The sequence below is a fragment of the Sardina pilchardus genome, chromosome 5 (genome assembly GCF_963854185.1).
Source record: "Sardina pilchardus chromosome 5, fSarPil1.1, whole genome shotgun sequence".
Taxonomy (NCBI): Eukaryota; Metazoa; Chordata; class Actinopteri; order Clupeiformes; family Clupeidae; genus Sardina; species Sardina pilchardus.
The window spans coordinates 12,932,754-12,944,975 of record NC_084998.1 but is presented as its reverse complement, the minus strand read 5'-3'; the positions used below and the strand labels follow the sequence as shown (position 1 = coordinate 12,944,975).

Genomic DNA, 12,222 nt, shown 5'->3' with positions numbered 1-12,222 from the left:
CTGATGCAGCATTTTCTTGACATGCTAAATGCTAACAGAGCTAATGATGGCCATAGGCAAAATTGTGCTGCTCACGCACAGCAGGCAAAGATGCCACGAGCTGCTGCATCTTCACATACTTACACAAGACGTTTAAGGAATGTTAGAATGTGCAGATAATTTGTACTGTGTCTAGCTGGTAAGGGGGTAAAATAGTTGTAAAGACAACTAGGCAGCACAAAAACAAACAAACAAAAGGTTTGAAAAATGTCTGTTTTCAGTGCAGAGTTGCCCAGAATTGTAGGCCTCTTGTTAAAATATGATCATTTCACCGTCATGCATTTTGATTTTTTTCCTTTAGCTTCAGTAGAGAAGCACTACTATTATTTAAAAGAGCAGCTAAAATACTTCAGCTATGACCATCCACCTTTTTTTTTGAATGCTTTAACATTTTATTGAACAATTGTTGTATGTATAAGACATGCGTATGAAGAGTGTCATGACATGAGTATGTGCTAGTCGTGACAGTTGGAGTAGCAGTAGTTTGTGAGAGTAAAAAATAAATGGCCTACTTACCAAATCTAAGTGGGAAAGGGAGGGAATCTGCGATATCCAAATTTTGCACAGAAAAAAAGACAGCAACGGTGAATGTACTAGTGGGCAGCTCACTTTGTATGCAACACTGCAAGTCCCCCAACCTCTGGTTAATATTTCACCCCCCATTGATTCATTGCAGGCACTACTTAGTTGTAAATTTAAGTATCAATTTAAATACTATTAAATGTATAGATATCTTTAGGGTGAATGTGTTGGTCATATAGCAGCTGACCCTTGCTGAGATGGTTTATATCTCATACCTATTTTAGCGTAGTGTAGGCTGTTGTTTTTCACAACTGTCCAAAGAGTCACAGTCCATATTGTTGTGCATGTGGGAAGGAGTGTGTTTGGAAAGAATCTAGTTTAATTAAACATTCATAAATTCATTTATTCAACCTTTATTTATTCTCGGAGGTTCATTGAGGGTAGTGCTCATTTTCAGTGAAGCCGAGATTAAAGTTAGACTGAAAAAACAAAAGTAATAATTGTGGTAACAAGTATAGGCCTATAGGCCTATCAATAAATCAAAAATATAATAGATAAGAAGATAACCTACATAACATTATGGAGGAAACATTCTAACCAACACTAACTAAGTCCACATCACCATGTTTTCTTTTCAACGAGATAGCAACACTCGGCAAGCCAGAGGTTCTCTGTGTTTTTGAAAATCACACACACATTGACCGCATCTTTCCAAACCTGCCACCCACGCAAGACCTTGGAGGCTCTTTCCCAGCCCATAGGTCAGATCCAACCATTGAAATCCCACAATGCATTGGGCTAGCAGGCTCACCACTACCACAGTCATGAAGTCATTTGGGGTGACTAACTGTCACAACCTCATAAATAACAAATGCCAAAAGCATTTGATGAATATTGTCAAGATAGATCATTGACTAATTAGCCTACGACACACAGACACTGACTTGCAGTAGACAAGGAATGTTGTCAGCATATGCATCAATTTTTCAACTTGTCATGAAGAACTCCAATATGTTTAGATAGAGTCATTTTAGAACTTAGGTGTTAGCATCCTTTGCACAAACTATAATGCAAAAAAAAAATCCATTATAAAATCTGTAATGATCATGGCATCCCTAATATTAGGTCTATTTGCAAAATGTGAAGCCCTTTATGTTATGTTTTGTGTTGCACTATGTGCATGAAGAATATGTTATATAAATAAATACCAACCTACCTACCTAACATCACACTTCTAACTTCTACTTTTAAGCACAGTGCACAGTCCTAGTGACTCTCCATATTTTTTCAAAGTGAGAGACAGAGGTTTGCGTTTCCCATGGAGTTACCTGGTGATATCTGCTTGGGTAACGGTTTCTCTGACATTAGTAATCCTTGACCGAGTAGGAGGAGACTCCGTGTGTTTGCTCTGTGCTGGGCAATTTGTTTGCTACCTCTGAACAAACCACTGGCTTCTAACCTTCAGCCCTCAAGCCTCCAGGTCGTCACCCGTCGAGGGGCCAAGGGGGATGAGAACACTCACGTCCCCCGCAGGGTCAAGCCCTGGGGCTCAGGGGCAGATGGGAGATTTAGGACTTAGTGAATATGTACCCGTACAGAGGGTAAAGCTTAGGCAAAAATGCATTTGTCAGCATACCTCAGTGCCCTTCAAGAGCAAATGCAATGAATTATAGACAATGAAGGACTTGATCTATGTGTTATCATTTACATGCAAATGCAACTACCAGTGTGTGTGTGTGTGTGTGTGTGTGTGTGTGTTCCCGTTTCATTTGAAATTTGATTTATGTTCAATTAATTTGAACACAAGAAACTGATCAAATCACTAATATTGACTATAATTGCATCTGGCCTTATGAATTATTATCATTATTTCACTGAAGTTTAAAAGTGATTTTGCTATACTGGTTCTTGAATGTGAAAGCCAAAAAGCCAGAGCTCATCTCATTATCTTGAAACCAAAACAATTAAATGAGACAGATCATTTAAGGAAGCCATGGCTCACGTCTGAGGTATCATATACTTTTACTGTGTGATAATGTGATTATATTTAAGTAAGTGGGTGATTGAAAATGATGAAAGTTTTCTCCAGTCATTTGCAGTACTCAACAGCAGGTGGCAGCAGCTCCTCAGCTGTCCCATGCACCCTGCCTGATTAGCTGCAACTCCTCCAGGAGGGGGCATATTCCACATGTAAGTGTATTGGACTCCAAAATAATGCCCATTTGAATTACTACCACATCCCAGTAGTGGAAGTACATGGTCACATCTGGCCCTCTGACAAGTAGAATCTATCTATCTGTCTATCTGTCTATCTATCTATCTATCTATCTATGTCTGTCTATCTATCTATCTATCTATCTAAAATGTGTGTGGCCCTCTCCATCATCAAAATTGTCCATTCCTGCATGAGTTGCATCTTTCAGACGCATGCCACAGGACGTGTGCCTATCCGCTGATCAGCAGCATCAACAAAAGAACCTATCAGAAGCAGACTACTATAAAGTGCTGTGACAAAAAATCCCCCCCCCCCCCTGAGTAGACATGGAATGTCGTTTTTAAATGATTTAATTTATAGGAAAAAATCCATCGAACCCTAACTGGCCCTTCTTGAAAAAGCAATGCCCCCCCTAGTTAGTTAAATTAACCAAATATGATAGACAATTTGGCTCAACATCACTAGACACATCCAGGTATGATTACTGTCAACCCTGTTGAATCTAAATATCACTAAATAGAACTTGTCTGGAAATGTGAAGTTACCTAAAAGGTCTCAAAAAGCAGCACTTGATGCTGCGATCTAAAGATAAAGAACAGATTATATTAAAAGTCATTGACATCTCTGTCTGGAAAAAGTTAAAAAGCCATTTCTATAGCTCTGGGACTCCAATGAACCTACAAATAGAGAAAACTTGAAACAGTGGTGAACCCTCCCAGGAGGATGTGTCCAAACGATGTGTCCACATTGTGTGTGAGTTCAGACAAGCACAATTTTGTGTCAATTTCACAGAGCAACAAAAACAACAAAAACAAGCAAACAAACCAACAAAAACGTAAACATTTATGCAGATACACATTGTGTTTGTTTTTTTGAGATAGCTGAACTCTGTTTTTCACCCTGCCAGCCACACAATTGCTACAGTATGTTGAAATTGACACAAAATGTGTTGTCCCTGAACAAACATAAAGATGTGTAATTTTAACACATCGACACTCCCAATATTATCGCTCCCAACATTAAGCCTCAATAAGACGTCAAACGTGTTATTATTGTCAATGGGTGGCAAAATGCCATTTTGGGGATTCTAGGAAGATGACGTTATTTATTTATTTATGACAGCTGATAACAAAATGATAAGAAATTGATATTATGTGATACCCATGGGTAATTGCTTCATAAAAGATATGCTTTATGTGTTTCGAAATAGCCATGTAACTTGAATTTAAATTGAAAGTTAATTTAAACTTAGACGTAACTTCAAGTGCCTATGAACACCATTAGATTTATTTAAGACAGTGATGCTATAGTTCACTGCTGCTGTTTTCTGAAAACACAAATGAACATGTTTAATGAGCATGCACACACACGCACACACACACACACACACACACACACACACACACACACACACACACACACACACACACAGGGAGAGAGAGAGGGAAAGAGAGCTAGAGAGAGAGAGAGAAAACATAAGATATAAGTGTTGAAGCTGCTTCTGTTAGGGTTTCTGTTTGTGGAATGCCATAGTGGTGATGTGATGTGAGGTCCTGTATACGGTCAGTGGAGGAGAGCTCATCCTCTGCATCACACACAGGCCCTCATTGTCCCACCTCAGCAGGTATGTCAGCAGGCTGTCCCTCCACCACTGGATAGAGTTTCAGTGAGGAAGGATGTGGTTGGGTGGGAGTGGGCCTGGAGGGCAACTTGCCCCCTTCTCAGTCCAGTTGGATTAGGTGACTAGTTGAATGACTGACCGCTCCTTCATTCTCCCTCCACAAAACAAATATAAGTGTGTTAGACCCCAAAAATGCATTCACAGACACACAACACGTGCAAACATGATACACACCGATAAGGAGTTGCAGACATGAATTTGTAACACAATGGCAGGCAGGCTATATATTTAGCATTCTGAAGTTCTGACCCACAGCTATTTATTGTGAAGTTTACTAAAGGCTAAAGGAAAAATAAGTCTCCAAGTGCAAGTGACTTATGGTCAGTTAATGGCCATAATGAGTTCACTGATCAGCATTTAAAGCATTAACTTCCTTCTGATCTGCTTCTCAGATTATAGTGGAACGTGATCAAGACAACTAATAATTAGCTGCATTAGCAATACAATACAAGTAGAATAAATAAATAAATAACAGTCCCTCAACAATCACAGAGGAGGAGGACTTAACCGAAAAGCCGAGGCGAAATCAGTCCGCTGATGAAACCATGTCTCTCGCAAATGCTGGCCGCCTGAATAAGCTGTTGCGTTTGCATTCACAAGTATTAGCAATACAACATAAGTTAAATAAATACATAAAAACTCTCCCTCAGGAGTGTCACAAATCCAAACAAATACAAGGTTTTCCTGCAATTGCAAATTGCAATTCATTCTCTTCTTGACGCAATATTTCGACAAACACATTGATTGGGATGGTTTTCATTTAGTTCAACATTATAGTAACAAGAAGTTATTCGCAGGAAATGCATAAACCCTTGCAAGAGACTGAAGGAATTGAAAACGTTTCCTCGAGGTAAAGGCAACGTTTCAGTTCTGCAAACTTTCATAGAATTATGTATAGGAATGTAAAGAGGATTAAATTGCATATTTTGTCGTCGTTCACAGTACCTTTACCACTGTAAATACTTCTAGAACACAGTGGCGTGTAGGCCTACTATTGCTGTTCAGTTTATTGTGCTGTGTACATATTAAGAGGCGCACGTGTTCCTGCATTCAAGACACAAAGTTGCGCGCGCGCACTTTTCTCTCTCTCTCTCTCTGTCCTCTCTCTCTCTGTCGCTCTCTCTCTCTGTGTGTGTGTGTGTGTGTGTGTGTGTGTGTGTGTGTGTGTGTGTGTGTGTCTGTCGATCTGAGAGAGAGAGAGTGTGTATGTGAGAGAGAGAGAGAGGGAGAGAGAGGGAGGGTAGAGAAAGAGGGATTGTCATGTGCCATTGTGGCGCATCCGAGGAGCGAATCGGCTACACTTTCGGTGGAGTGTCTCAACGTTGCTTTCACTGCACTTAAAGCTTGGGAACCTGTTGCATGGTTGAGATCTCTCCTCTGAAAATGATGGCAGCAAAGGCACTGAAAGAGCTCTGGGAGATGAGAAATGGATTGATTCTCTTCCTCACTCCATTAGTGCTCTTACCTCTTCCTCTGGTCGTCGAGGGAAAGGTAAGAACCTTCTTTATTTGCATTTTGCTGCCATGTGTCATGGAGATGCTGAAGCAGTGGGCGGGCATGTTTTACACAAGTCAAACTCAAACCCAGTGTGTCTAATTGTGTGTAACATTGTGTAATAGAGAGCCACGGGAGGCCACACACGAAATTGATAGCTTGAGAAGTTTATTCAGAGTTTAAGATGCCAGCCAATTCAACCTGGCTCTTGTGTGAGTGCCTCCGTTTCCAGAACTCCATCAGTAATATACAGCCTGAAACGTCTTGAGGGTGAAGGATTGGGTCGAAACCTTGCGTGACACTGGGGTGACACATTCCTCTGTCATTCACAGAGGCTTTGCTTGTTGGCGCTCAATGCCCCCCACGGCCCTCTTGTTGTCTTAACCCTTTGTCGCCGCGACGGCAGTGTGAAACGGGGGTCGATCGTGAGAACTCTCGCTCTGCATGGGCGCTCTAAGCTCATACGTCAGCCATATACTCTCGATTGTCTCCCGGTGAAGACTCAAATAAATCTAACCCAAAAGTAGCCAAAGCGGTATCTGAGCTCATCTTAGGATCATGTTGGTCTCTCTTCGTGTTGTGGTCATTCACTCAATCGGAACTCAATGTCCAGCTAGCCTACTTCTTTTCAATACCGCAAAAGGTGTTTGTAAATCATACAACAATAGAAGACCAATTTTTCACAGGATCCATATAGGGATTTGGTAAATAACATATAGGGGAGGACGGAGGGTATGCCCTTTGAAAGTAATCAGAGATTAGTCATCACACTTGAAAGTAAATATAAAAAGGTTGTATAATGTATAATGTTATCCATTCTCTTGTGAAGTCCATGAGCCACGTCTTAAAGTTAAACTATGATTTGAAGCATAATTTTGTGTGACTGTGACTGTGAATACATAAAAGAGAGACCATTGAGGAACAAGTCAGGTGTGGACTCGTGCCAGATGTGGGCCAGAACTTAGCTAGACCTGCTCTTCAGTCAGCTGCTAGCCGGCTGTTTATAGTTATCATGGATATTGACTATTGAATAACAGGAGAAAGGTTGTGTTGTGATGGCTTTGCTTTGCTCTTAGCTTTCCCTTATGCAACAGGCTCTCATTCATGTAGCTGGCTGAACAATGGAACTATCTTATCCAGATTCAGCTGACCTAGGCTACAGTTAAATAAACTTGACGTGGTGTTAAAGTTTATAATTAATGCAAAACTCTCTTTCTCAACCATCATCAAAACCATAATACAATCACCCAAGGCTCATTTGATAAGATATCAGTATGCCCTGATAAGATATGAATGCTGTTAGCACATACATGTAGAGATTTACAATATGATGTCCAGTCTGTCAGTTCTTTGTTCACCTTGGCATGTGAACAAGTGATTGACCAGCAGGGAGCATAGGACCTTTGCACCTTATTGAAAAGCATAACATGCTCCAGCTGTTGAACCTTGCGTGTGTTAGGTGGTTTACCTTCTAAATTGAGTCTCACATGCAGCCCAAACACAGGGGAGTGAGGTCTCCTCAGATTGCCACAACCCTGTTGTGAGATTATGTGCTGTGTCTGTGAACTCCTTGTGTTATAAACCTTATGTTACAATAGGAAGCTACACTGTATGAGGCATGACACTCCCTTATGCTACTGCAGAAATAAAGAAAGTTACGCAGGCACTAAGTTGAAAATCTGATGTACTAGTCTCATAAACAAATTCAACATACTGTATCAGAATTATAGTCTACTACACACTCTTATAAAACAAAAAGGTACTAGTACTGTAGATAGAACCGAAAATGGTTCTATTGCATGCTTTATGGCACCGCTAAATGGTTCTTTAAGCCATTTTGAATAGTTCATCAAAGAAACCCTTAAGGTTTCTTTAAAACCTGCATGGTCCTATATTGCACTTCAAGAACCCTTTTTAAGAGTGTATGAATGTATCAGCATTAAAAATACCATGAACACCTTAGTATGTAAGCAGGTCTAGCAACTTCATGTGTGTGTGTGTGTGTGTGTGTGTGTGTGTGTGTGTGTGTGTGCAGGAGGCAGCCTGTGGATACATCATTGGGCTGATGGCGGTGTACTGGTGCACTGAGGTGCTGCCGCTGGCCATTACTGCTTTACTTCCAGCCCTCCTCTTCCCTCTCTTCGGCATCATGGAGTCCAAAGACGTAAGCTATACACCTGTCCTACCTGTCCTACCTGTCCTACCTCACCTGACCTGTGACACCACTCATAGCATCTTCATTTCCAGCCTCACTCACTTGAATTCACTCACAGTCTCAATTTAGATTTTTCACTTACTTATAAGGAGCTGTTTAGCCAGTCAACCCCAGTGTGTCAGTGTGTCACATATCCATGTGTTTGAGCCCTTACTTCACATACAGTTGCCATACTGTATGTGTGTATATGTATGTTATATGTATGTTTTTTTGTATATTTTTGGGGCTTTTTTATGCCTTTAATGATAGGATAGTTGAGAGAGACAGGAAGTGAATGGGAAAGAGCCTTGGGGTGGGATCTGGAAAGGACCACGGGGCGGGAATCGAACCCGGGTCGCCGGCGTGCTGTGCAGGTGCCCCACGGTGCAAGTTGCGCCACGGCTGGGGCCAATGTACATCAGATTTGTAATATGTGTTTGTGTTGTCTCACTTCCACTTCCTTTCCATCTGTATGCATGCTTGTGTGTGTGTGTGTGTGTGTGTGTGTGCATGTGTCTCCTTCAGGTGTGCATGCAGTACCTGAAAGACACCAACATGCTGTTTGTGGGGGGTCTCATGGTGGCCGTTGCAGTGGAGCACTGGAACCTTCACAAGCGCATCGCGCTGCGGGTCCTCCTGCTGGTGGGAGTCCGCCCGGCGTTGTGAGTCAGTCCTCCCCTCTCTGCTCTGGACATGTCCAGAAAGCCTGGACCTTTAAAGAGTCACTGCACCCTAAAATATGTTTTTTGAGCTGTTGATTGATTGAAAATACTGTGTGAAGTGTACTATTGCAGTTAATATTGACAAAAATCTGCAGCACTCATTCCCAGATTGACACAAAATCAACATGGTTGATTGGTTGCAGCAGTGCTGCACTCCCTCTCCAAATTTCAGAACGTCTCGCCCATTTTGAAAGCCTTTTTCAGAAATGTGAAGTGGGTGGAGTTATGGGGTGAAGTGACTCTTTAAAAGGACACTTGCTTTCAATGATGTAAAAATCATCATTTTACATCATTGAAAGCAGGAAGTCCTATTCATGGGTTTCACTGAAATCCGTATTTCTCCCATCTCAAGGCAAACTGAGGGAATGATGCATGACCATTCAAAAACATGACTGGTTTTCTAAAGATACAAAGCTTAATGCTGGAAGGGAGTGGAAGTAATGCTGGAATGCTCCTAGGGAGTTTTTCCTTGCCCCTGTTACTCATGGGCTCTCTTTGAATGTTTAACACTCTGTAAAGCGCCATGAGACATGTGTAATGTTTTGGCGCTCTATAAGCGAAATTAAATTGAAATTGAAATTGAAATTAATGCTAATCGGTGAAGTGTCCCTTTAAAGTGCAGGCAGATAATAATAATAATCAACAATTCATAATTTGAGTATATTTGAGCAATTCATAAATAAGTTTTATTTATTTATATGGCGTCTTTCTGAAACCCAAGTTGGCTTTACAGAGTCAAAGTTAAACAAAACAGGAGAGGAGGGAATAAGAAAAAGAAACAGCGGTAGGTCTATGCAGTGTTGGAGGAGGTGTTCATGAAACAGAAAAGTCTTGAGATGACCCTTGAAGAAAGGAGAGGAGGGGCAGTTTTGGAGGGGTTTAGGGGGTGAATTCCAGAGCTTAGGAGCCATGGTGCTGAAGGTGGATAGAGGTTACCAGTTGAAGGTGGTTGTAGTAGTGGAAAATAACTAGTGCTTCTAGCTTCCTCCACCTGTGATAAGGGAGCAGATGCAGACTAATGATGTTGCCATTAATGCTGATAATGGCTCTTATGTCTAGCTCAGATTATCTATCAGTCAATGAAGCAATCAATCAGATATATCTATTGGTCAATAAAGCAATCAATATACAGTGTTTAGAGTGCATAGCAGCATTGGGGAATGTTGTCAGAGCCACTTCATTATTCTATTTGTTATTTTTATATAACAGCAGCAAATACGTAAGGATTTTATATATATAAATCACAAAGCATGTGTGTCTCAGAATGAGTGTATTTGTGTTGTAGCCATCTGTTTTTCTCTGGGTCTTAGATTCTCAGCCTGTGGCTTAGGTCATCTGCCCATGTACTTATCTTGTTACTGGTAGCCGAATATTTGGCTCAGTAGTTCTGGATGTCTGGATGAAAATCCCTAACCACTGCCATGCTATGTGCACATCAGTGTTTGCTCTGTTGTGACATGTCTTACCAGGTTTATCTGTATTTTGCGGTAGAGGGGCATCAGTTGCTGTATCGGCTTTTTGGGCCACGCTGTCCCGTTGTTCCAAAAGGGTATCTGAAGAGCACATAACAACACGTGCCTGTTTTCGGCATCAAATACTGCCAAGTGGCCTTGAAAAGAACTCAGATAATCCTCTCAGGTTCAAAAGGGTTCTAATTAGGCTGAAATACCTGTCATTGCTACTCCTATGGCTCTAATACTAGAAAACAGAGCAGTACTGTCAAAAAAAGTTCTCTTGCTTCCTGCCTTTGAGCAATGATCTCTTCATGGCTGTCTCCCTCTCTCTGTCTCTATCACTCTTTCTTGTTGACCCTTTTACACTGCCAGATTTCCTGCAAATGTTTGTACCTTTATCACTGAACGCCTGTCTTTTTTACATAGACGGAGGCAGAAATGGGGGTCGACGTGACTACCCTTGTGTGGAGTAAAAACACCCACACTAACATAACCCACAACTTTGTTATTTGATTAACCAGCAACATGGCAATTGATATCAAACAGGTTTCGTTGTATTACATTTTATTTTTCATGTGGTAAGGACAAAATTATTGATGGAACAATTGACCACTCGATTGTCTCCATAGCTGTCAATGTCAATGTGGCGTTCAAAAACCACTCTGTACCTCTTGTGTTCAGCTCAACCGGTAGATCAAGATGCTAAAACCACCAAAGTCAAAGCGATCCATCATAACTGCTCATCAATTATGTCATTCAGTAGCAAAGGATTGCTAATACAGATTGCCATGTATACTGTCCATCACTCTGGGTGAAAACCATCTGCTGAAGGACTCAACGTGTCTCTGTGTTCCCCAGACTGATGCTGGGCTTCATGGGCGTGACGGCCTTCCTGTCCATGTGGATCAGCAACACGGCCACCACGGCCATGATGGTGCCCATCGTCCAGGCCGTGCTGGAGCAGCTGAACCGCAAATCCCAGGGGGGAGAGGAGAAGACCATCCCCCTGCCCGAGGCCGGAGAGAAGGCAGCGGAGATCGATGGGCAAGGTGAGAGATACTGACCACAGGCCATGGACACACTTGTTTGCACCTCTCCTTCAAAATGGAGAGACAAGACCTGGGGAAAATGACACAAAAGAGGGAAAGAGGAAAGAAAAGAACATGGAATGTCCTTCAGCAGTTCATGCCTACACCATGCACCATGATAGCAATGTTGATAATGACCATCATTTTCCATAAACTTTCAGAACTTTTAGAAATATTATGATTATGAAGGCAAATAAGCTCTACTCAAAATATGTTTTATTATGAAATGACATGGATCAATATGACCCATTCTGACCTGTGGTACTGGCAGGTAAGACCCTTAGCAGGTGTTCCCTGAGTGTCAATATGCTCTGTCCCCCAGTGCTTTCCAGGAAACTTCTGCCCAGCAGGAGTGTTCTCATGTCGGTGCATTCTACCTCTGGCAGTAAGGATGATAATATTTTGACAGGGGAAATGGGGGAGGGATTGGATTTGGGGGCACCCCGACCCCTGGGGGTATGCTGAACTGATGTGACCCTTTCTCTCTCTCGCTGTCTCTGTCTTCTGTCTTTGGAGGATGGGCGGCTGTGGTGTCAAGTTTCTGATGAGGAGAATGGGGTTTTAAAGGTGTAAGACTTGTAGTTGAGGTGGTTGTTGTGGGGGGTTATAATGATTTATAACTGATGATGATTGAACTTATAATGAGTGGCGAACTCAAATGAGCAAATGAGCAAATGAGTGGTGAACTCAAATGGTAAACTCATACTCAAACGCTCTCTTTCTCTCTCTCTCTCACTCTCTGTCTATTTTATCCCATACTTTTCTGTTCAAACTTTCTGTTATCCTTTCTTTTTCTCTGTCTGTGTTTTTTGC

General features: G+C 41.7%; 2 protein-coding genes across 2 annotated transcripts in view; both read left to right on the top strand.

The window, feature by feature from the left end:
* The window catches only part of LOC134080219 (sorting nexin-12), a 94,348-nt gene that overhangs the window by 13,738 nt on the left and 68,388 nt on the right, over nucleotides 1–12,222 (top strand). The window lies entirely within an intron of this gene.
* The window catches only part of LOC134080217 (Na(+)/citrate cotransporter-like), a 15,024-nt gene continuing 8,522 nt past the window's right edge, over nucleotides 5,721–12,222 (top strand). Inside the window, exons 1-4 of the mRNA XM_062536528.1 lie at nucleotides 5,721–5,948; nucleotides 7,987–8,115; nucleotides 8,671–8,807; nucleotides 11,180–11,370. Coding sequence (XP_062392512.1) covers nucleotides 5,817–5,948; nucleotides 7,987–8,115; nucleotides 8,671–8,807; nucleotides 11,180–11,370 — 589 coding nt within the window. The 5' untranslated portion in view covers nucleotides 5,721–5,816. The remainder of the gene's footprint in view (nucleotides 5,949–7,986; nucleotides 8,116–8,670; nucleotides 8,808–11,179; nucleotides 11,371–12,222) is intronic.